At 42.3% G+C, this 22,470-nt stretch overlaps 1 protein-coding gene across 2 annotated transcripts in view; it reads right to left on the minus strand.

Annotated features, from left to right (window-relative positions):
* Nucleotides 1-22,470, minus strand: part of ADCY8 (adenylate cyclase 8) — a 177,361-nt gene that overhangs the window by 23,501 nt on the left and 131,390 nt on the right. For both annotated transcript variants that reach the window (XM_034763626.1, XM_034763627.1), the window contains 3 exons: nucleotides 11,384-11,585; nucleotides 6,909-6,998; nucleotides 4,996-5,168 (listed from right to left, as the gene is read on the minus strand). In XM_034763626.1, coding sequence (XP_034619517.1) covers nucleotides 4,996-5,168; nucleotides 6,909-6,998; nucleotides 11,384-11,585 — 465 coding nt within the window. The remainder of the gene's footprint in view (nucleotides 1-4,995; nucleotides 5,169-6,908; nucleotides 6,999-11,383; nucleotides 11,586-22,470) is intronic.

Genomic DNA, 22,470 nt, shown 5'->3' on the forward strand with positions numbered 1-22,470 from the left:
AGTACACAGGGTAGGAACCAGCTATGCAAGCTTTAGGCCAGCTGAGACCTCCTTTCACTGAAAGAATTCTCAGCTGGCCAGATACAATCAGCATCTTTTTGCTGGTGGAGCAGTGCAAAGGGTCTGGAAGAGTGGAGAGAATCTGACCCTGTGTCTGGGATTATGACCTACAATCCCAACTTCAGCCGTTACAATATTTTGCATGTGCCTAGCACCTTTCATTCAAGGACTTCAAAACATTTTACACACATTGACAAAGCCTCCCAACACCCTTTGAGGTAGATCAGTATTCTGTCCATTCGACAGCTGGGTAAGGAGAGGCAGAAATAAATTATGTGACTTGCCCTAGGTGTCTGGAAGTCACTTGCAAAGCCTGGAATAGAACCCTGTAGTTTGGACTTTGTCTTCTACTTCTAATGATTCTCCTGACCTGACCTGGTGAAATACTGCAAAAACATTGTTTACTAGATCCGGCTGAGAGAGTGATTTGAGTAGAAGACAAAGTCAGGACTACTGGGTTCTATTCCTGGCTTTGCAAGTGATTTCCAGACATCTGGGGCAAGTCAGATAATTTATTCGTACCTCTCATTTGAATTCCAAGTGGCTGTTTGGTTAGATTATGCTGAGGGCCTTTTTAATCACTATCGATGAATATTCACATAAATAGGCTTTGTTCACCCAAATATCTGGGAAATGTCACAGTTAAAAAGTGAAGAAAGGTATTTGTGTATGAATAAAAGCAGACACCATTAATAATTTCTTATTCTCCTGATGTTTTAAATCCTCCTGTCGAGACTGGAAACAATATCATTTGACTAAGATGAACAATCAGAAACCATGAATAAAAATAGCAGGACAGATAAAATGAACAGTTTATGAGCAACCCATAACTTATACAAACACATTTTGCTCTAATTGAGCAATTACAACTAGATTTGCAAAAATCAGCTGTGTTTGGAAATGATTTGTAAATAGAAAAGGGAGCTAAAATTATTGGATATTTTGTTAACAGATAACTTAATCATATCTATCCACCTGCCTGTCAGTCTATTCTATGGTAATTTTAGAATTGCAACAGGTACCTAGATCACTCTTTCTCTTATGTCACAGTGTTATAAAACAATGGTTACATGGTTCAATATAATAGTTTTTTTTTTTTTAACCTCAACATACTATTCATCAGTTTGGCCCAAAACTCATATTATCAACAAATTGAAGTCATCCCATGAAAATCCATCTGATAATATTTCTTGATGAAAAACTAGTATATTTTTAGTATGTTTAGAATATACTGCCTTTTTGTAAGAGCAAGCATCTCCTTAAATATGCCTTTTAGCAACCACTGCCCTGTAACAATTGGTATCTTCTCTCTGTCATTCATGGTGCCTCAAGATTGTCAGGAAAACTGGTTTCTAATAGTAACACTCACTGTTAAGTCCCAATCAACCTGACCTCTTTTTTAAGTATCAGATGATTTATATTAATAATAGCATTTGTACATATTTTTCTACTAGATTTTTTTCCTAACAATCCAAGACTGGCTATGAACAAAGACAATTCTCTAATATATAACAATAAACCAACGGGCACACTGTACATGTCACTGTAGCTGAGGGTAATGTAAGCTGATAAATATCTTTGTAGTGCAAGTACATCTGTGCTAAATTGATTTGGATATATGACTATTTTCTCTGAAAACACAAAGATATCTAAAGAAAAATTAAAATGTGGAATTCTCTGGATTTGGCCCAGGACTAGTCAAAAATGTGCATCATCGCTGGCAATTCTATCACTTTATGAGTGCTCAAGTGGCACTTAGGCCAGATCTACACTATAAACTTACATCGATATAACTCTGTCGCTCAGGGGTGTGAAAAATCCACATCCGTGAGCGACGCAGTTATACTGACCTACCCCCCCGGAATAGACAACGCTATGTTGACAGGAGCGCGTCTCCCATTGGGATAGTGGCATTTTCACTGAAGCGCTACAGTGGCCCAGCTGGGCCGCTGTAGTGTTTTAAGTGTACACCTACCCTCAAATACATAGGAACCCGAAGAAGCACTCCTTGCAATTAAGCTGCATTTCTTTTGGGAAGCAGTGGAATAAGCTTTCCAGTGAGATATACAACACTTCCTTCTAGCCCTGAAAGATCCAGAGATAAGGGTGAAATGATGGCTCAATGGGAATCGATGGGAATTCAGCTGTTTCATCTACACATTAATGTTGGGTATCAAAGACTACAGTAGGTAATTTTTAGAGATGGTTCAAATGTGGGGATTTGGAAGTCCTATTCCTGAGAAAATTCTGTGTCAAAAAAATTAGAAATTCTGCAAAATTGGCTGCACAGAGGTGGGAGATCCCTTCTTCCTCCCTGGGACATGGATCTCTGGGGCAGGCCCAGCCCTTGCGCTGTGTCAGGATTGAGTGCAGCCTCATGGCCAAGTCCGTGTCCTGGGGCGGAGGGACTGCAGGGTGATCTCCCACCGCTGTGAACCCAGTCACCTGTGCTCCTCACTGCCATACTGGAGCCTTCTCATTTATTTATTGACAAATAAAATTTGCAGAATTTTAAAATATTGTGTGCAGAATTTTTAATTTTTTTGGCACAGAATTCCCTTGGGAGTAGGAGGTGCACATCCCCTGTGTCTTGGAGGGCTGGCTGAGGAAGGGCCAGTGGGGAGACTGCAAATCCACCTGTTTTTGTCCCCATGGGGCAAGGACAGAGCAAGAATGGAGGCTTTGGCAGCTTTAAAGTTACAGTAGCAGTTGTGGAGTACTTTGAGGAGAGTTTTCCTTCCCCTCAGGGCCAAACTTGGCTACATGGGCATGGTTCAAAGGAAATATTTTAGCTCTTGGTGCATATGAGCACACACATATACTACAGGCGGTTCATATGGCCAGAGAGAATCACAATACCACTTATTTGAGATTTGAAATGGGAAGGATCTACACACCAAAACAGCTACAGCTTTATTTTTTTCCATTTATGAGACCTATATTAAGCCTGCCTTGTTCTATTCGTGCATCTTCTTCTATTGCTAGTTAATGAGATGTTTCCTGCAGCAAAGAGGTACTGACTTGTCTAGAAATGAGACGACTCAGGGTAAATTTTTTGTGTTTCTAAGGCCCCTTTGTCCCTTCATGTTTAATGACATGCCATTATATTCCTGGCACAGGACAGAAAATAGCAACACATGGCATGAATGAAAGGTAACTGACTGATTAAATTAGCCATCAGCAGCAGGTAGCTCAGAGAAAGAAGATCATGCTTAAATGTATCACCATGACATTTGATGCTTGTAGCTTATTATCAGTATTATTTATATTATAGTAGCTCCTACAAGCCCCAAAGAAAATAACTGCACAGCAAGAGAAAGTCTCACCCTGAAGGGCTCTGTCGAGGCTCACAAGTCTGCTCCTACATGTGAGCTAATGGATATAGTCCATTTAGCTCAAGCAGCAGCGGCTTCAGGCTTTAGATCTACTCGTTCCCGAGTTCAGTCCTTGCAGATGATCTGACTTATGGGTATTATTACACATGATCTAACCACTCAAGAGGGCAATAAAGTCACACTTGTGTTTGTGTGATTAACACATTCCATCTGCCCTGGGAAGCTCATGTTGAGAATACTGTACACAGTCCACAACCCCTGCATGAGCCACCTCACATAACGACTGCCCTGGCCCTCAGGGATTGAACTCTGAATCTAAAAGCACGCATGTCTACTGCCGGGGCCTAAAGGACCAGCTCCATTAACTCACAGGCAATAGCATAAACCTCTATAAGTGGCCTGGCCACTAGAGTACAGCAAACACGCATACTGTGTTAATGTGGATTACCATTGCATTTTCTGAAGACCTCTAATGCCATAGTAACAAGTAAGCCTGACACACTGTGTCATCTGAAACCCTCAGTCATTGTGACATCACAGTTCTTATGCCTCTAACATTGTTAATTAGTCTTGTGGATGCCCTAAACGTTAACTCTTTGAACCTTAAAAAATAGTCATACAAAAAATGCTGCGGCTTTTATCTAACAAGCATCCAAAGTACTGATAGCAAAGGATCACATTAACATCATACCTAAAGCAGCTTTGGTACATTTTAAAAAGGGTTCTGAAGAAAACACGAGCCACTTCAAAAAATGTTTAACATATGGTGTTGTCTGGAATCATTATAGCTAAATTCAAACTACATTCAGCATTTCAAATCCATCCCTTCTTTCAAAACTCATTTCTAATACAACATTTTCAGCCCCGTTAAAATTAGATATCAGGCACAACCTTAACTATGGGGTTGCTACTCCACCATATTATCTGAGGGAAGTACGTTACGTACAATCTACATGCACAGACAGATTTTATATGTATATGTAAATTATGCTTAAGATTTTTGCATTTTCTCTTAATTGACACTTATTGCTAATTACTATTTATAACTCCTGGTGAATATCTGGAGTTTACTTTTTCTTTTTTATTGTATAACATATGGATCACTTATTGACAGTTGAAACTATTTCCAATAAACTTGAGACTATCACTCCAACTTCAATGCCTTGTTGGTTTCTTAGCCAATAATATATTGATTCTTTCATTAACGGTTGTGAAACGCTTTGAAATGTACGGTTGAAGAGCACCATATCAGAGCTCAGTGTTATTATTATTATTCATTCAGGGCCAGATTGTGATCCTCTTTTCCAGACTGAGTAGCATATTGCTCCAGAAGTTGTTCCTTTGACTCTGATGGGGCTATTAAAAGTGGAAGGTGCTATTCAGCATGAGTAAGGAGATCACAATCTAATCCTTAATTATTAATGATTATTCAGGAAATGAAAGCAAGGATACAGTGCACACAGGGCTGTGCTTACACCTGGTGAGTAGCACCTTACCACACTAGGAATCCCTTTTGGAGCATGGCACTACTCATTGTGAGGAAAGGTGGCAAAACCCGGCCCATAGAAAGTATAACAACAATGTAACTGCTATCACTTACTCTCCATTGTGATGAAAGTTGTCGTATCGTAGGAAGAGGGAGGCATAAACGGTCTCAGTCAGCAGAGAATAGATTGCGATCATAATGAGAAGCACTGCCAACTTCAGAACAGAGTTGAGACGAAGAAACACTGCACAGGTCACCATTGCCAGGACACCGGTAAAGACAAAATACTGAAAACAGAGAGCATGAGTGGTCAGTTTCAACTTTATGAAGGCCTGAATTTTCAGTGTTCACTAATTGTGATCAGAACTTTAGAAAATTCAGCCCCGTGTCCTATTTTGGGCACCAAAAATTGAAGCATCCCTGCGATAATTTAGACCTAAACATTTATGGGGTATATATAGTTAGTAATCGGTGCAAAATAACTACAGGTAGTTTGTATGGAGATGGCCAGAGGAGGATTCCCTCTGTGCAGGAGAACTCTCGGCTTGCAGAAATCTGGCAGAGATGGCTCTGCCACTTCCTGTGCTAGCTACGGCACCCTGGGAAGGGCATTTCTCGAGCACAGTGGGGAGAGGAGAGGGCATTACACCTAGCTGCCCATTTGCAAATGGTCTCTCAGGGCATAAATTAGGTTTGCCCCTGGCAGTCCTTTCTTACACCAGGTCTGAGTGGTTCAGGATCATGGAGCCCCCACCTTGCAACATGCCCACTCCATGCTGTCCAAGTGAAGAATCAAACCTGAAGGGGTGCTTTGGTGTTGCAAATCCAGCAAAATTTCACCGCCCTCTTACAATGTGATGCCCAGAGCCTCATTCACTTCTCATTTTCTAGTACTTTCAACGTCTCGTTTTTCTTCATGACTACGCTTTTGTCAAACCATCCTTGCACTTGATGTTGTACATAGAGGAAAACATGGACCTGGCCTCAAACTGCTTACATTTGAAATGGCAACGTCAACACTTACAATCTGAACATCTTAGTGCCAATAAACCTCCAAAATATCTCATTAGGAATATTATGCAACGGTGCCGAATTGGGTATTTTCGTGTAATTTCTCTTATGCCACCTCTTTGCCCTCTCTTCTCCAGTAACATGCTGCCACCTAGAAATTAGTTGCATACCAATGGCAACATTATGACACTGCCATGTGCCTCTTTTAGAGCAACATACTTGTTTTATCTACAACCAACCGGTTCAGTTCTGCTGATGTGTTTGCTCCCAATGGAAGGAAGAGTCCATATGCTTCAAAGGCACAGATTGGAAAGAAAGCTGTGGCAGTTGAGTCACTGAAGTTCTTTTTTGGTGTGTACAATTTATTAGCACACTCCATTGACCTCCTCTGACTTACATTTATTTTTGTATTTTATTGAACCCAGGAATAATCTCTAGGTGCATTTACAATTATTTAAAAGTCTATAATGCAAACAACAAAGAAACATTGACAAAAGTCAACTCAAATAGGAGTTTGAGCCAACAACAAGTGTCTCATTCTCACTGTCTAAGATCCCGGTTTAGCCAATCCCTCAGGCATCTCCTTTATTCTCATGACCTTGAATGGAACATAAGGATGTGCATAAGCGCTTGGCTCAATGGGGATATGAGTGAGCAAACAGGCCTCACAGGTGTGCTGATTGCAAAACCAACTCTTCTTTGGCCTTCGCCATTGCATAGGACTTCAAAATGTTTTTTGTCATAGCCACCCTAGTCTCCTAACACTGCATATGTCTGCCAAAGTTCACCTGCCTATGGAAGTGATCTGTGAGAACAATGCAAAGGGAGGGGCATTCAGGAACCATTGTATCAATAATAGAGGGCAAAAACTGGTTGTAATGTCCTACAAGAGCATCAGGTTGGTTGTAACTTTCCATTGTGTTTTCTACCAGCATGATCTACCAGTTTCTACCAGTTTTCTATCCAGTTGATAAACACTAAGATCTCAACAAGTTTAAATATAAACTCAGAAATACCTCAGGATAGGAGCAGATATCTGTAAAAGATTCAGAGGAATTGAAAGTCTGATTCTTAAAGGGTATTGGTTTGTCAAAATCACACCATAGCTGTGGATTAAAAAAAACAACAAGTTAGGGATGTATTTAAACTGAAGTTACCCACTATACTGTTCCCTGATGACCAAAACCCCCCATTGAGTTAGGTGGACATAGAGCAGGGAACTCTTTGGTTTCCAAGTGTCCACATCACAAAACACATCAGCACCACAACCAGGGCCGACTCTTAAGTTTTTTGCCGCCCCAGGCAAAAAAGAGCGCCGCCGCGCCCTAACACCTCCCCAGCGCCTTGCTGTGCTGCCGAAACCCCCGGAGTGCCTCGCCGGGCCGGCCAAACCCCTACCCCCTGAGCTCCGCATTGCCCAAACCCCCGGAGTGCCTTGCCGGGCTGGCCAAACCCCCCTCCCCCCTTCCTAGCGCCGGGCCGGGCCGTCCAAACCCCCTGAGCCTCCCCAGAGCACCGTGCCGGCCAACCCCCCGCCCCGAGCGCCGTGCTGGGCTGCCCAATCCCCCCGGAGCGCCGGGCCGGGTCAGGCCGCTCAAACCCCCACCCCCCGAGTGCCTCGCCGGGCTGGGCCGCCCAAACCCCCAGAGCGCCTTGCCGGGCCGCCCAAACCCCTGCCCCTCCCCGGAGCACCGCGCCAGCCAACCCCCCCCCCAAGCACCGTGCTGGGCTGCCCAATCCCCCGGAGCACCAGGCCGCTCAAACCACCACCCCTCTGAGCGCCGGGCCGCACCGCCGAAGCCTCCCCACCCCCCAGTGCCGCGTCGCCGGCGCTGCCTGGCCAAAACAAACAAACAAAAAACCCTCGAGCGCCACCCCGCTGAACAAAAAAACAAACAAACACTGTGAGTACTCCCCGCCACCCCAACATTGGCCACCCCTTCTAAGGTGCCGCCCCAAGCACATGCTTGGTCGGCTGGTGCCTGGAGCTGGCCCTGACCACAACTGGCTCCCTTGCTAGCAGCCTCAGCAGAAAATCCCAAGACTGAATGGGTAGGAAGATGTCTAGGAAGTCTGTGTGCAACTGTCTACTGGCATATAAAGCCCAAACTCATTTCACAAGCTTAGATTAATTAGATTAAGAGTAGATTAATTAAACATATCCACTTTACATGCATAGATAGATATTTTTGCACACATAAAAGTTATGCACCATTTTGACGTCATACACATTGCACTAAAAATGACAGTGTTGTCCTAGCAGATATGGGCCAAATTCCCATAGCTTCACTGGAAGTTTGGCTTGTGCATTCAGAAAACAGAATTTGATCCTAAGATTCCGGGAGTGATAAGGGGAAATTAGAGTGATAAGGGGAAATTAGAGTGTTGTACTGGAAATAGATTTATCTGATACAAACTCAATAAATGTTTTAAATAGAGTATTTTAATTAACATATATAAATCAGCTAAAATCTAAACCAAATGGCAGTTTGAAATGCAATATATCATAATATAAAAAATCTGTAATGATTTCATATCTTAAAAATGAAGTCAGAAGGAGTCACTTGTCACACCTGTTAATCCAGTCTGGATGTTTATTAGCAGGCTAATACTTACAGGCTAAATCCCCTCTCACTCCTGGAAACAGAGTTAGTTTGTTTAATGAGGTCCGATTTCCTATAATTAAATTCTAATGACGTCTCAACTTGCAACTCTCCTATTTGTTCTTTTAATAACGGTGGTCTCAGCAATGCAGAACCACCCACTAGGATATTTGTGCAATCCTCAGTGACAATTAATAGTTTATGTCTTATATAAGTTCATATGGCATTCGTCAGAGAATATCTGTTTGCACTATAGAGTCCATGAGAATCACTTTCGATAGCTAGTTAAAAATTTGCAGGCTTAGAGGTGGTATCTGAATATTCCACCAGGCATGCGTGAACCAATTTGGAGAAACATAAAACCCACTTGACCGTCTGATGAAAGCTTGAAGCAAAACCCAAATCTTTTTTGTTAGAAAGAATTTAATTATTTTTTTTAATTCAATGATCCATGCCCTTTTTAACTGGTGCTGTGAACTTAGCAGATGCATTTGGCTGCAAAGATGGAATGATCTACGAGATGAAATTCAATAGTAAGTACTAGGATCAATCAGACAGAACTCATGGGCATGCTGCAATACCCCTGTGAAATTTTGTATACCGTATATACTCATTCATTAGCTGAATATTTTTGGTAAAAAAGTGATGCATCAAAGAGCGGGTGTCGGCTTATAAATGCCACTTCCCGCAGCTCCCATTGGCTGGGAACGGTGAACCGCGGCCACAGGGAACTGAGGGGTTTCATGCCTGCAGAAACTCCAAGTAAACAAAACGTCCCAACCTGCCAGCGGCTTACCCTGATGGCTGGGAGCCAAAGTTTTGCAACCCCTGAAATAAAGGGTCGGCTTATGAAAGGGCCATACAGTTTTTGCTATTTTTACCTATCCATTTTGGGAGGTCGGCTTATAAACGAATGGGCTAATGAACGAGTACATATGGTATGTTTTCTCAGGCCAAATATGAAGCAACAGCAATACACTAGCTAGAAATGTTTACCACAACCGTACTAACTATTGGTACAATGGTAACACAACTATCATCTATTTGCCCATTTTAGAAGCAGAAGTCATACAAGATTAAATTGCACCATTCTCCTGGTAATAATCTAAATACCACGCATGAAATCTTGGCCCTACTGAAGACAATGGGGACTTCATCTATAATGGTAAGAATCAGTGGTCACATTCTTCTTCCTGCCACTGTCCTTCCTACCACTGGCTACATGATATCACAAAGAAATTGAAAGGAAGCCATCGCACACCAATAACCATCTGTCAATCACAGTGGAATGACAACAGCAGAACACAGGACGGTCAAACCACAATGGTGACATGCGTAAGGATTTGTCTCTATGAAAAGTGAGCGTGTGGCAAGCTGGGGTGTGAATTTACCTCGCTGTAGCCTGCCACGCATTCACTGCCAAGTGGAATCAGCTGCTGCGCACTAAAAGTTTCATAGTGTGCTTTGATCTACCCTGCTATGAAACAAGAGTAGATTAAAGTGCACTAGGGAACTTTAAGTGCATGGCAACAGGGCCCGCATGGACAGTTAGCATGCTGCAGGCTGGATTTACATCCCAGGTTGCTATGTACTAACTGTTCATATACACAAGCCCTAAATTAAACTCTTGGTTATTCATAGTCAGAGGTTTGACTTCAGCACACAAGACTTTGTGATTTCACCTCATTGTGGCAATGTTTCCCCATCTATCAAAATAGGGGGAAATAACAACACGTGCCTATCATATGGTGGCTTAATTAATTATGTTTTTGGAAAGAGTTTCAGGTCTTTGTCTGGCAGGAGTTATAAAGATACAAATAGTAAAATCAAGCAGGTAAAGCACTTCAAGATCCTTGGTCAAAAGGTACTTTAGAAGTGGAGAGAATGATGAACATATTATAATTCACATAGTGAGATTTCAGCTCACCCTAGGGTGATCAGATAGCAACTGCGAAAAAACGGGATGGGGCTAGGGAGTAATAGGCGCCTATATAAGAAAAAGTCCCCAAAAATGGGATTGTCCCTTTAAAAACGGGACATCTGGTCACCCTAGCTCACCCTGAGCGCAGACTTCAATGCTGGTTGGACTGACTGACCTGATTATCTGACCCATTTATCTGAAGGTCGCTGGTGCCTCTGACGACCTTCAGATAGTCTGCGCACACTTGTATTTTTCAGTTACACAGGGCCCTTTTCTATAGGGCTCGTCACCACACAATCAAAGCACTAACACTTAGTATCTAAGCACAAATGCTTTACAAACATTGATTGCTTACTTTACAGATGGGTACACTGACAGAGAGATAAGCTAAGTGACTCACCAAAGGTCACACATTGAATAAATAGCCAAGTTAGGAACTGAAACTAGGACTCCTGACTTCTTGTCTCTTACTCTAACCACTGGACTACCCCACATTTGACCCATTCTTCCACTGGTAATGCAATGGTGTTTTCTTACGTTATCAGTCAATAACATTGCTTAGAAATCTAATTTGCAACAGAGTTGCAACAGATGAGAATCCTGTTACCTTTTATTTGTGATCATTATTTGGAATATTAGTTCTTAAGAAACCACATCATCACAGCAGTAGACCATAAATGGTTTGCAAAGCACGGGACATGTTGAGCAGAAAGCAGCAGACGGGATTTTAAAATAGATAATCCTCATAAGGGAGAAATAATTATGCATTTTAGAAAACCATATTTTAAACAATGGATTGAATTTCCTGAAGCGCTTCAGCTTTGTCTTTTATATTTAAATAATGGGTGGCTCATTACCACAGTAGTTAGCAAGAAGAATAATAGGAAGAATGATATGATTTAATAATTCATAAAAAAGCTTTTCCGGTATACATGTACCACCTTCCCTTAGTCCCTCTGATGCTTACAATATTTATGATGGCTCCCAGAAAGTTAATCATAACGGATGCAAAAATGATCACATTCCTGGCCAAATAGGTCTCATTAATCCAGCAGCAAGTTTTCCGTAGCACTAGGGGTAAACATTTATAATCCTCTGCAGTGGTGATTAGAACAAGAGTGGAGTGCAGCATAATCAGAATGGAAAACTGAATGACCATTGGCATCATCCTGCAGGGGAAAAAAAAGAAAACCCAACAAAATATTAAAACAATACCACTTAGTATTAAAAAAAACAGACTAGTAAACTGCTAGTTAGCATTAGGAAATAAATACTAGTTAGATCACAACACATTTTCCCTTCCTTTTCCATCGTTTTTTTCTCTTAAAATCAGTTGTTCTAATGACTGGTACAATTAGCCCAAAGAAACATCATATATGCTGTGGACATCCCAGTGAATGCAAAGAATTGTTTATATTCCATATGGCTGACCATTACTTCACTTATTTTATTATCCCAGCTTGCTAAGCAACTGCTGTCAAGGCAACATTCCACTGAAATTACTACCGATATCTCTCTACGCACTGGGTGTTCGAGTGGTAGAAATATCCTTCTTTTCAGGCCTCAGTGCTTCTCTTTCAAGATGCTTTCAAAGCCAATCTACTCATGCTCTAGGATCCCAGCTCTATTCATGTATAAGCTGGTAGTTATACAACTAGGCTGGTTTAGCTGTAGACAGTTTAAAACAATGTTTTTTTTGCATATAGAGCTATTCACCGGTGTCTTAAAAATCTAGCACTTATAGCGTGGTAGATTTTAAGGTGAGAAGGGACCATTGTGATCATCTAGTCTGACTTTCTGCATAACACAGGCCACAGCATTGACAGAAAGGTAAGACTTACCTTGTTCTCTGTATCTACATTTTAATATTATGCCCAAGACCATAGCAGATAAACACCATATGGAATTTTAACAATCATAATAATCAATCACTTGTTTTCATAGAAGCTCTTCAAAATACAGAGTACATGAAACTGTGCTCAGTGATCCTTACATTGGATTTAGTAGAGCAAGGTTAACTAAAAAGTGCCCTCTGGCATATGCTCCATGTATTGCTCTCTGGTCTGGTCCTTAATCAAGTACTGCCACATACACACCCCACCCCACAGCCTGTGATATAATAAATATTGTTATACTCACATGCATAAAGACCTATAGCTCCTTTCCAGTTCAATTTTGGATACCTTCTTCTGAATTGTTTAGTTTCTCTGGCTTAGGTATGGGACTTGAAATGAATGGGACTGCTCATATGCTTACAGTTAAGCAGGGGCTAAAGTGTTTTGCTGAATCTGGGCCCAAATGCTCAGCACTTTGCAGGATCAAGTTCTTAGAGTCTATATGCCATATTAGTACCAATTTCTGTCTTCCTTTATCTTTTTCACTCTTTGGGCTAGATTATTATCTCAATGAAACCTGTGTAAATCAGGCGAAACTGCATTGAAATCAGTGGAGTTAAACTGGTATTGATGGCCAAAAATCTTCATTGACACAGAACTAAGGTTGCCTGTTGCTGCCTCATGCCCTTTCACAACATGGAGTGTGGCTAAATATAAACCTCTGACACGCCAGTAATTCCATTAGGGGAAAGCCTCCTGTAGTAGAGAGGGCTTGGAGCCCTGGGCCTGGGGCAAAATCTGAGATCTGAAGCAAAGTCAGGCCATGTATTAAAGCAGATGCAAGTTCGCTGTCCAGTATGTGAACTTGGCAAATTTGTTGCTAGTGTACTAGGCACTAGATATTTGTGTAATTATATTCCAGCTAATACCCCACCCCCATTCGCTCCTCTTTCCCGCTTCCTCACTGCTTCTCCCCTCTCCTCCCTCCCTGTGTGGGTCATGAGGGACTCTGCTGCCCCATGCAGGTAGGAGGTGGCCCTGGCTGAGTAGGGGCTGGCCCAGGTGATGACTCGGCGCCTCCCCTCTTCCCCCCTGCAGTAACTGGACTTTGGGCGTCTGCTCAGTAGAACTGACTGGACACCATCAGGTCTCCTTTTTGACTGGACTTTCCAGTCAAAAACCGGAAACCTGGCCACCCTCAGTGAAGGTAACATCCCAGAGAGAAACCATAGGGCAAGAGTGAAGTAACACAGTCTGGGGGAATTTGTGTGGAGTAAGTGAAGTGGCCGAGTGTAGGTCTGGTGTAGTTACAGCGTGGTCGCTAAGCCTGTCCTAAATGTGACTTTTGCCTTATTGAAGAGAAGGTTGTGACAGTTTCCATTGCAGTGCTCATGAACCTTGTCCCGCTCTGTGCTCAGTATATGGAGGGGTACTATGGTTGCTACCATGTCACCAGGGTCAGGTTTGGGCATTGCTCAAAGAGGGCAGTGTTAAGGTTGCATAGAAGGGGGTCGTGTGGGAGGCAATAGCTTAACTTTACACTTGCTCTTTGTCAGCTGTTTAAGTGAAGCCACCCTCCACCTCTCATCTGCAGACTCCTTCACTTGGGGGCATTAAATCCAAATCCAAAATTTCCCAGATTTGGGGGTGTTTGGATTTGGTGTTCAGATGTGGCCTACACAGAGAAAGTTCTGAATTGCAAACTCCAATTTGTGGTTTGGGTCTTTTGCAATTACAAAGTGGCTAAGGGGGAATTCACCCTAGACTAGGAGGTGGAGGATTTGCAGATAGGAGGCAGCCCAGTTGTGCTGATGTAAGAAAAGCATATGAGGAGGGCGCTGGAACAGGCCTGAAACCTAAAACGCTTCATGGGGCCCTGAAATAGCTTAGTGCTGGCCCTGCTTACAGGTGCCTTGAATAGTTAAAAATATTTTTACATAATAGCCCGTAAATAAATGGCGATATCTATGTAAGAAAAGTACGTACTTCTTAACTAGGGCCTTGGCATGTTGAGAATGAGAAGTGTCCTGGAAAACAGACTAAACTAAAATACTTGCTGATATTCAAAAGGAAATGTATGCTGTGAAAAAACCTAAGGACATTAGACCAGGGTGAGCAAATAATCAACAGCAGAAATAAATGTAAATAATAAGCACGCTACACGTACCCAAAATGAAATAGAGCCAAGCAGAGAACCTTAATCATGTCTATTATTAACGTTAACTTATATTTACTATCCATTTACCTTTTATAAAAATATTTTCATTTTCAATGTAGTAATTTAGCTAGAGTTTGCTGATAAGGAGATATTATACACTAGTTACATTCAATTGAGTCTTAAATTTGCTATTTGTACAATTTCTGATGCAGTTTTAATCATTCTGAAAAATGGTATTTATGGGACAATTGTTTTACTTAGATAGGATGAAATAATGCACAGCTTACAACATTATTCATCCTTGTCTGACACCTTCTATTAACATTCATGCGATAATCTCTGAAGTGTAAACATGGTGTAAGACTTTGAACTGGCAGGCAACTATTTCAGAATAATTTACTTTAGTGCAGGTAGCAGTTGGGATTCTCAGAAAGAATAGGATTTCATAAAATAGAGGTGTTACGGACAATAAAAATAAAGATACTTCTGATGAAATGTGCCTAGACAGCTAACTATGCTTTGTTACAATTTAATAACTTTTGGTCAATAGTGATTATTTGCAGTGACCCTCAACATAAGCAAGCAAGAGGGTAGCTTTTGATATGGGAAAGTTATTTTACAAACTGTTTTGGATGATTGGATGATTTCAGGAAAAAAGTTCTGATCTAGTGAACTGAAATAAGACTAGCAACAGAGTTACTTTGCCTGACAGCCTTTCTGGTGGTTTTTATTATGGCATATTATTAATTGTGATTATTATTATTATTACTTAGATCTGTGAATAATGGTCACTACTATTTTTATTCTCATGCTGGTGTTTCCATTCTAAACACCTATTTTCCCCTGCACTGGAATATTTTATGTGAACTTAGTGAAGGAGATAGGTACTAGCCTATTTGATAACTAGGAACTAGTGAGTGGAGTTCACAAAAACAACAGCCAAGTGAGGGAAAAGCCGCAGAACCCAGAAATCAACAGATTGTGGGAGACAAAAACGGAGAAAACAGAGACAATGTACAAACTGTAGGGTCAAAATGAGGAATTCAGAGGTGGACACTGAGCAGAGAACCTGGATAATACCCACTGCTCCAAGCAGGAGTCCAAGGAATCAGTAGATGCTGCCCAGAGATACTCTGCCTGGATAGGCGAATGGCCCAAACACCAGGAAGAGAGAGAGAGATGCTTGAGATTGAAGACATCTATTTATCCACAGAGCACCAGCCGTGCAGCTTTTGCTACAGTGCCACACACATGTACTCATCCCTGACATGGGGGGACCACCACTGAGGATGGAAAGTAGTTCGGTCTCCAGGGTTCATTAAGTCCATTGTAAAGTGCATATCAGGTGAAAAAAAAGAGACCTTTTAAAACTAGATAAGAGTGTCTGACTAGGAGTTTACATAACAGAACATACAGGTCAGCTGAGCAAGTAACATGCATTTAGATGGTGGTCTAGGTAAATATTTGAATGGTTCAGCTTTGTGCAAAAAACGGCCAGTGACAGAGTCTCAGAGCCTGGGGGGAAAATCCTGGCAATAAAATATTGTTCTCAGGTTATCCAGGACCCAACTCCAGAGAACACTACATTAACCCCAGGCTACACCCACACTCACATGCATTATGCAGCAGTGAGATCCTTTCTGTCCAAGGGAAACTGACTGAGATCCCCTTTGGAGCTCCACCATTCCAGTCCTATATCAGCCTGAAAATGAGTAATATGTCATCTGTAGGGAAACACATGGTGTCTCTGGGGTGTACTCTATCGATTCCCCAGGGACCTAGCATGCTCCAACTCCTAATGAAGTCAATTGGAGTCTTTCCTTTAACTTTAATGGGAGTATGATCAGGCATCAAGATACCAGACCGAACATAAGGTTATGCCTACACAGCAAAAAAGACCCATGACTCTGAGTCTCAGAGTCCGGGTCAACTGATTCAGACTCGTGGGGCTTGAGCTGCCAGGCTAAAAAAATCTGATTCATTCTGAGACTGAAGTTAGCCTTTTTCATGGCTGCATCACATTGGTGGCTCATAGTCATCCTGTGATCAACCAATACATCCAATTCTTTCTCCCCCATTGTTGATTCCAACTGATAAATTCCAAGCTTATAGCAAGAATTCTTATTGTTAGACCCTAAGTGCATGACCTTGCACTTCGCACTATTAACTTTCATCTCATTTCTATTACTTCAGTTTTCAAGGTCATCCATATCTTCTTGTATGATATTCCAGTCTACCTCTGTATTGGCATTTATTAACAGGCTCCCACTTTTTGTGTCATGGTCATTAATGAAAACGTTGAAAAAGATTGGTCCCAAGACCAATCCTTGAGGAACTTCACTCATAACCTCCCTCTGGACTGACAGTTCACTCTGTTTTATCCATTCCATCACTTCTAATTTCTTTATAGTCTATCTTGTCATTAATATACAATGCTACTCCACCACCTTTCCCTTTATTTCTGTCTTTTCTGAACAGCATATGCCCTTCAATATCTGTATACCAGTCATGACTACTAGTCCACCACGTTTTGGTTATCCCTATAATATCCGGTTTCACTTCCTGCACCAGTAGTTCTAGTTCCTACATTTTGTTACTCCAGCTCCTTGAATTGGTGCACAGACATCTTAGGTTTTTTTTCTGTTTGGCTTTGCGTAGATTCCTCACTAGATTAGGTACAGTCATTTTACTGCTAGTATCACCTACCTGACTGTTACTGTCAGTGGTACTGGTACTACCTTTCCACTTGTTGTCCATTCTCCTGCCCTCTTGTTCCTTTCTTTCTTACTGTATCCTCTTTTACTTGAATTTCCTCCCACTCAATTTTAGAATCAGGCATGGAGGTTACATGAGCATCTCCCAATCATCTTCCCAGAATTCCTAGTTTAAAGCTCTTTTAATTAGTTTTGCCATCCAAGAAGTCTATTACCCTTTCTACTCAGGTGAAGTCCATCTCAGTCCTCTGTCCAGGAATGCTTCCCAGTGATCAAACCTCCTGAAAACCTCCTTATAGCACCACTGCTTGAGCCATATGTTGATCATCATAATCTTGGCTCACCTTCACTCTCCTCCTCTAGGGACCCACAGAATCCCTCTGAAGATCACTGGAGTCTCCATTTTTTTAAGTGTCTTCCCCAGCCTGGAGTAGTCTTCCTTGATGTGTTCCAGTGAGAATCGAACAGTATCATTTGCTCTCACATGAAGGACAGTCAGTCGATTCCTTCCCACTCCCATGAGAATCCTCTTTGGCCTTAGGTCCACATCCTGTGTCTTAGCTCCTGGCAGACAGCACCCCTGTCTGTTCACCGTATCAGCTCTGGTAACAGACCTGTCTGTTCTTAGCAAGGAGTCCCCAGTCACGTAGAAACTACCTCTTCCTGTTGATGTGATTCTTCGGCCTTTCCCCTTCTGTTATTTTCTGGCTGCAAGTTTTCTTGTCTTTTGTTCTCACTTTCAATCTTCTGTGCATCATCCTCTAGCCTCTTGGGGCTCCAAACTCTGCATTATCCGTATTATCTCTTTCCTTCTTCTTGTAGGACTAACTGCTCTTCTCTTCTTTCTTGCCCTCCTACCTTCCTTTACTGCCTGCTGCACCCCTTCATTTTCCAACTCAGCAAACCTGTTCCTCAGGTCCCTCTATTCCTCACTTTCTTCATCCAGAAGTTGTCAGGGTCTTAATGTGCATTAGGGCCAGTCTCCTAGCAATCCAATGAGCAGAGCTGGCCCTGATAGAAGCTGTCTCATTGACTGTCCCACCTGACTGGCTGAAGGAGTCAGCAGGCTGGTATTTAAGCTCAATAACAGCAACAGTCCAGTGGCTGCTCAATGCATTCCTCGCCTGCAACTGTGCTGGGTCCTGTACCTGCCTCCACTCTCTCTAGTCTTGCTTCCACTCCTGATCCAGCCTGTCCCTGCTCCTGCTCCAACCCTCAGCTCCTTCCTGACCTCTAACTCCCAGCTCAGACTCTCAATGCCACCTTCTTACTGCAACTCCAGTTAACCCTTTGGTTTCGGATTTGGTTTCTGACCCCCAGCTAAAACTTCTGCTACACCTTCCAACTCTGATTCCAGTTAACCCTTCAGATTAGGCTTTTGTCTCTGACTCCCAGCTATGATACTTGACTGCATCCTCCCCATCTGGATTCAGCTCCAACTGGTAGGGTCTTGCTCCAACCACTGGGCAAAACAGCCCATGACTCAGTTGCTGACAGAAGTCTACCCTCACAGTATTCTTGTCCAGTTTGCATCTGCAAGGCCTAGTCTTCACTTACCGGCTGGTCCGGAGGCACGCCATCGATGTTCTGGGATCGATCCCGGAAGTGCTCACAATCGGCGCCGGTACTCCAGCTCGCCGAGAGGAGTACGCGGCGTCGAAGGGGGGAGACTTCCGGCCGCGTCTGGACCACGGTAAGTCCGGAGTAAGGTACTTCGAATTCAGCTACGTTATTAACGTAGCTGAATTTGCGTACCTTAGTCCGAAGTCCGGACTAAGTGTGGACCAGCCCCAAGTCTTGAGTTTTCTCCTCAGCCTCCTTTCTCCTTCTTCCATCATTCACTCAAATCCCCTTCTAAATTCAACCAGAATTTCTAGCTGCATCTCCAAACCTCGGGTCTTCTCTTCCATCAGATCTATCAGGCAGCACTTCAGAGAAATGAAACACCTTTCAGGTATCCTCTCCAGAATATTCATCCCGCAGCTTCCACATCTGGTCATCTTCTCTACCTCTTCCATTCATTGGGTCTTTGTATCTCTCATAACCTTCCCTCCTTAACTCCTGTCAAAAAGGAAAAAAGCCACCCACACCACACCCACGTTCCCCCAAACTTCCCTGTTTTCAGCTCAGTTTACTGGCTTCTGTGATGCTGGCTGGTGAGTTAGCTGCCTTTACAGGCCTGATGCCAGGAAGCCTTGCCCCTTAATCAAGGTTCAGCTGTAATGAAAGATTCAGCTTCTTTCACAACACACTGCCCCCTACTAGACTTTGCAAACTGAAAAACAAATGGAAAACAAGCCAGCAAACAAAAAAACACTCTCAAGAACTCACTGCCCCCAAGGTTTGTTGAGATCTCCAAGCTAAAGCGGAGGAGCTGGCCTAAATCACAAGCACAGTTCCAGAAAGTGGACTGAGGGAACTCCTGTCCAAAAGAGGGAGTTATTATCCACCTAAACCACAACCCCAACTCCAGAAAGAGAACGGGGGTTGGGGACTCCTGCTTTCAGGAGGGAAACCATAAGGATGTTCTGGAGTTTCGCCCAGTGGAATCGCTGAGAGCAGGGGCTCTCAGTAACAGACCAGGGAGAAGCCATACAGGAAATCCTCTGGAGAAGAGGACTGTAGGTTGTGAACCAGAGGAATGGTCAGTAGGAGGAGCATGGTAGGAAGCAGGACAGGGAAACTGTAAAGGGTTGGGAGAAATTGGACCAACCACCTTATACAGAGTTCCTGGCTTGGAACCCAGAGGGTGGAAGTCTGGGTTCCCCTACTAACCCAACAGGAGAGTTCATTAAGGCCTTGAGCCAACAGGTCACATTCAAAGAGGCTAGGGACTATACTCCCTCATCTAGGGCAACTGGCCTCCTGAGATATTGGACTCTTCAGCACCCTGAAAGGAGAAAGGACTACCAATGACTCAGCCAAAGGGCTGAGGTCATGATGAAGGACCAATAAGCGGGCGAGATAGCAAGGGGTCCAGCAGAGGAGGGAAACTGAGGCAGGCTTGCTCTGTCATCCAGTTTTGCCACAAGGGGGTGCCGAAGGTGATTGCCAATGCTTCCGTACACACCAGATATGAGAATGGAACAAAGATTTTCCTTCTCTGTCATGAGTGCATACAGCATATCTGAGAGTGTTAGTAAAGATGCTGAGTAAAGTATTTCTCATTATCATTTAAATAATGCTTCCCTTCACTTATTTCCAATAATTCACCAGAGCTCCAGCTTAGCAATACCTTTACGCAGTTACTCAACTTTAAGCATGCCTGCAATCCTATTCCATATTCAACACACCACTTAAGCATGTGTCTAAATCCCGCTGAAGTAAAAAATATGAAGTGTTTTGCTGAACACGATGAGATTACTTACATGCTTAAAGTTCAGCATGGGCTGAAATGCTGTGCTAGAAATACAACGCCCAGATCTGTTTCCTCACCTAAATATTTTCCTCTCTCTTGGTCTAACAGACCTACTTGTTATTGCAAGGTTGTACATGATTATTTAGCAAATAGTACTATTATTTTGTATGCTTTGTAAAGAATGAGATTTTGTTTTCAAAACAAAATATACGGACTTTACAAATAAGAAAAAGTGGTATAAGTAAACATCCATCTTCATTAACTTTGAGAGGGATCTTTCAACTCCTGAGAGCAGAAACTTGCCCTGTAGCACAGTACTGAGTAAGAAGAGAAACCAGAGGGAAAGCAAAAAAGCTGCAGGGAAGAAGACTATGTCATATATGGCACTGGATTGGGTTGTGAGTATTAGCAGAAAGGAATCCATGCAACTAGACAGCATATCATATTTTGTTACTGTGGCAGAAGTGATTAAGGAGCAAAAATCTCCTATGAAAAGTAGGCTCCATAAACAAGCTCTGTCAATCCTATTGCATACAAGCAACCAGGAGAAAATCAAGCAGTCTAGACATGGTAGATTAATGTATTGGAAGAAGAAGGACTTTAAAAAACACAGATTTTGCAATACCATTGGCAGCAATGCAGTACATCAGAAGCACCAACAAGCTAAATATCAGAGCTGGGAAATGCCCTGTTACATTCACGGGTGCCCTGGGACTCAGTGCGTAGAACATCTCATGTTCCCAATATCCACCTCGCTTTACGATACTCAGAGTAGATTATTTCTAAAGAACTGAAGATAAGAAACTAGAGATTATAAACTGGTCAAAATGAGCGAAAGGGGGGACATTTTGCAAACCATTGGTGGTTGGGTTTGTGATTCCTGTAAAATAAAACAATAAGGGGTGTTTTTGATCCATTAGAATTCTAAATTTTGTGGGAGTTTAGGCAAATTACTATACACATATTTATAATGTGCCCATCCCATAATATAAAGGCACGCTTAAGATCATGTATTTTTAAAATTTTTCACTGATAAATGAATTAAAAAGCACTTGTCCTAGGCTACAGGTACTTTTAATACTTATTAAAAGCACAAATCAGTTTAAGTCCTTAGCGCTTGTAAGGTTGCTATGGTTTCAAAGTTATCCTACAGGTGGTCAAGTTCATTTGTGTGGCTAGCAGCTGTCTGAGAATTACGTGCTTTGTGCATCCGGTTCTGTAGTAGCAGCACCATTCACCTCATAGGAGACTGAGCTGTGTGACTTTTGGGGAAGTTAAAATCCTAGGGTTTTTGTATTGTAGAGCAGTAGATGCTCAACCTGGCTGTGGCATGTAGATAGACAAATGGGGACAATGCTTAGAAAAATGCTGCATTCAATGGCAGTAGATGCTGGACAAAAATGAGAGTCTGACACATTTGGTTATGTTACATAAGTTCCATCATGCAATACAGATGGCCTAGTCATTCAAGTTACTGATCATCCGCAACTCCTATTGACTTCAGCGGGAGTTAAGAGCATTCAGTGCTCCATGAAGCCCAGAAAAATCAGAGCGGGAAAAGACCTACTAGGTCATTTACTCCATCATTCTTAACAGTATAAGATGGTTCCTGACAGGATAATTATACATCACATCATACCATTTATAAAGTATAATTACGCAACTTACTAAGATATACTTATGTGCTGTGATGGAATGCTGAAACAAAAGCACTTTTTAACCAGTTACTAACCTACCAATAATTATTTACTAATAAGAAATTGTACCCATTCAGCAGGAGCATTTTTAGATTATCTGTAGAAACATGAGGTCATATTATGCTAATTTTTTAAAGTCAAACTCCCCATTCATTTCAATGGTACATTCCACTTAAAACTGATAGAATGATACAGACACAGCAGGCCTTGTGGATTTCAATTCTCTCCCTGTCATAGTGAGAAGACAGGAGTGGTGCTAGGTCTCGAAGACGGCACGTTTTAAAATTATGTT

This window comes from Trachemys scripta, chromosome 2 (assembly GCF_013100865.1).
Source record: "Trachemys scripta elegans isolate TJP31775 chromosome 2, CAS_Tse_1.0, whole genome shotgun sequence".
NCBI classification, from domain to species: domain Eukaryota; kingdom Metazoa; phylum Chordata; order Testudines; family Emydidae; genus Trachemys; species Trachemys scripta.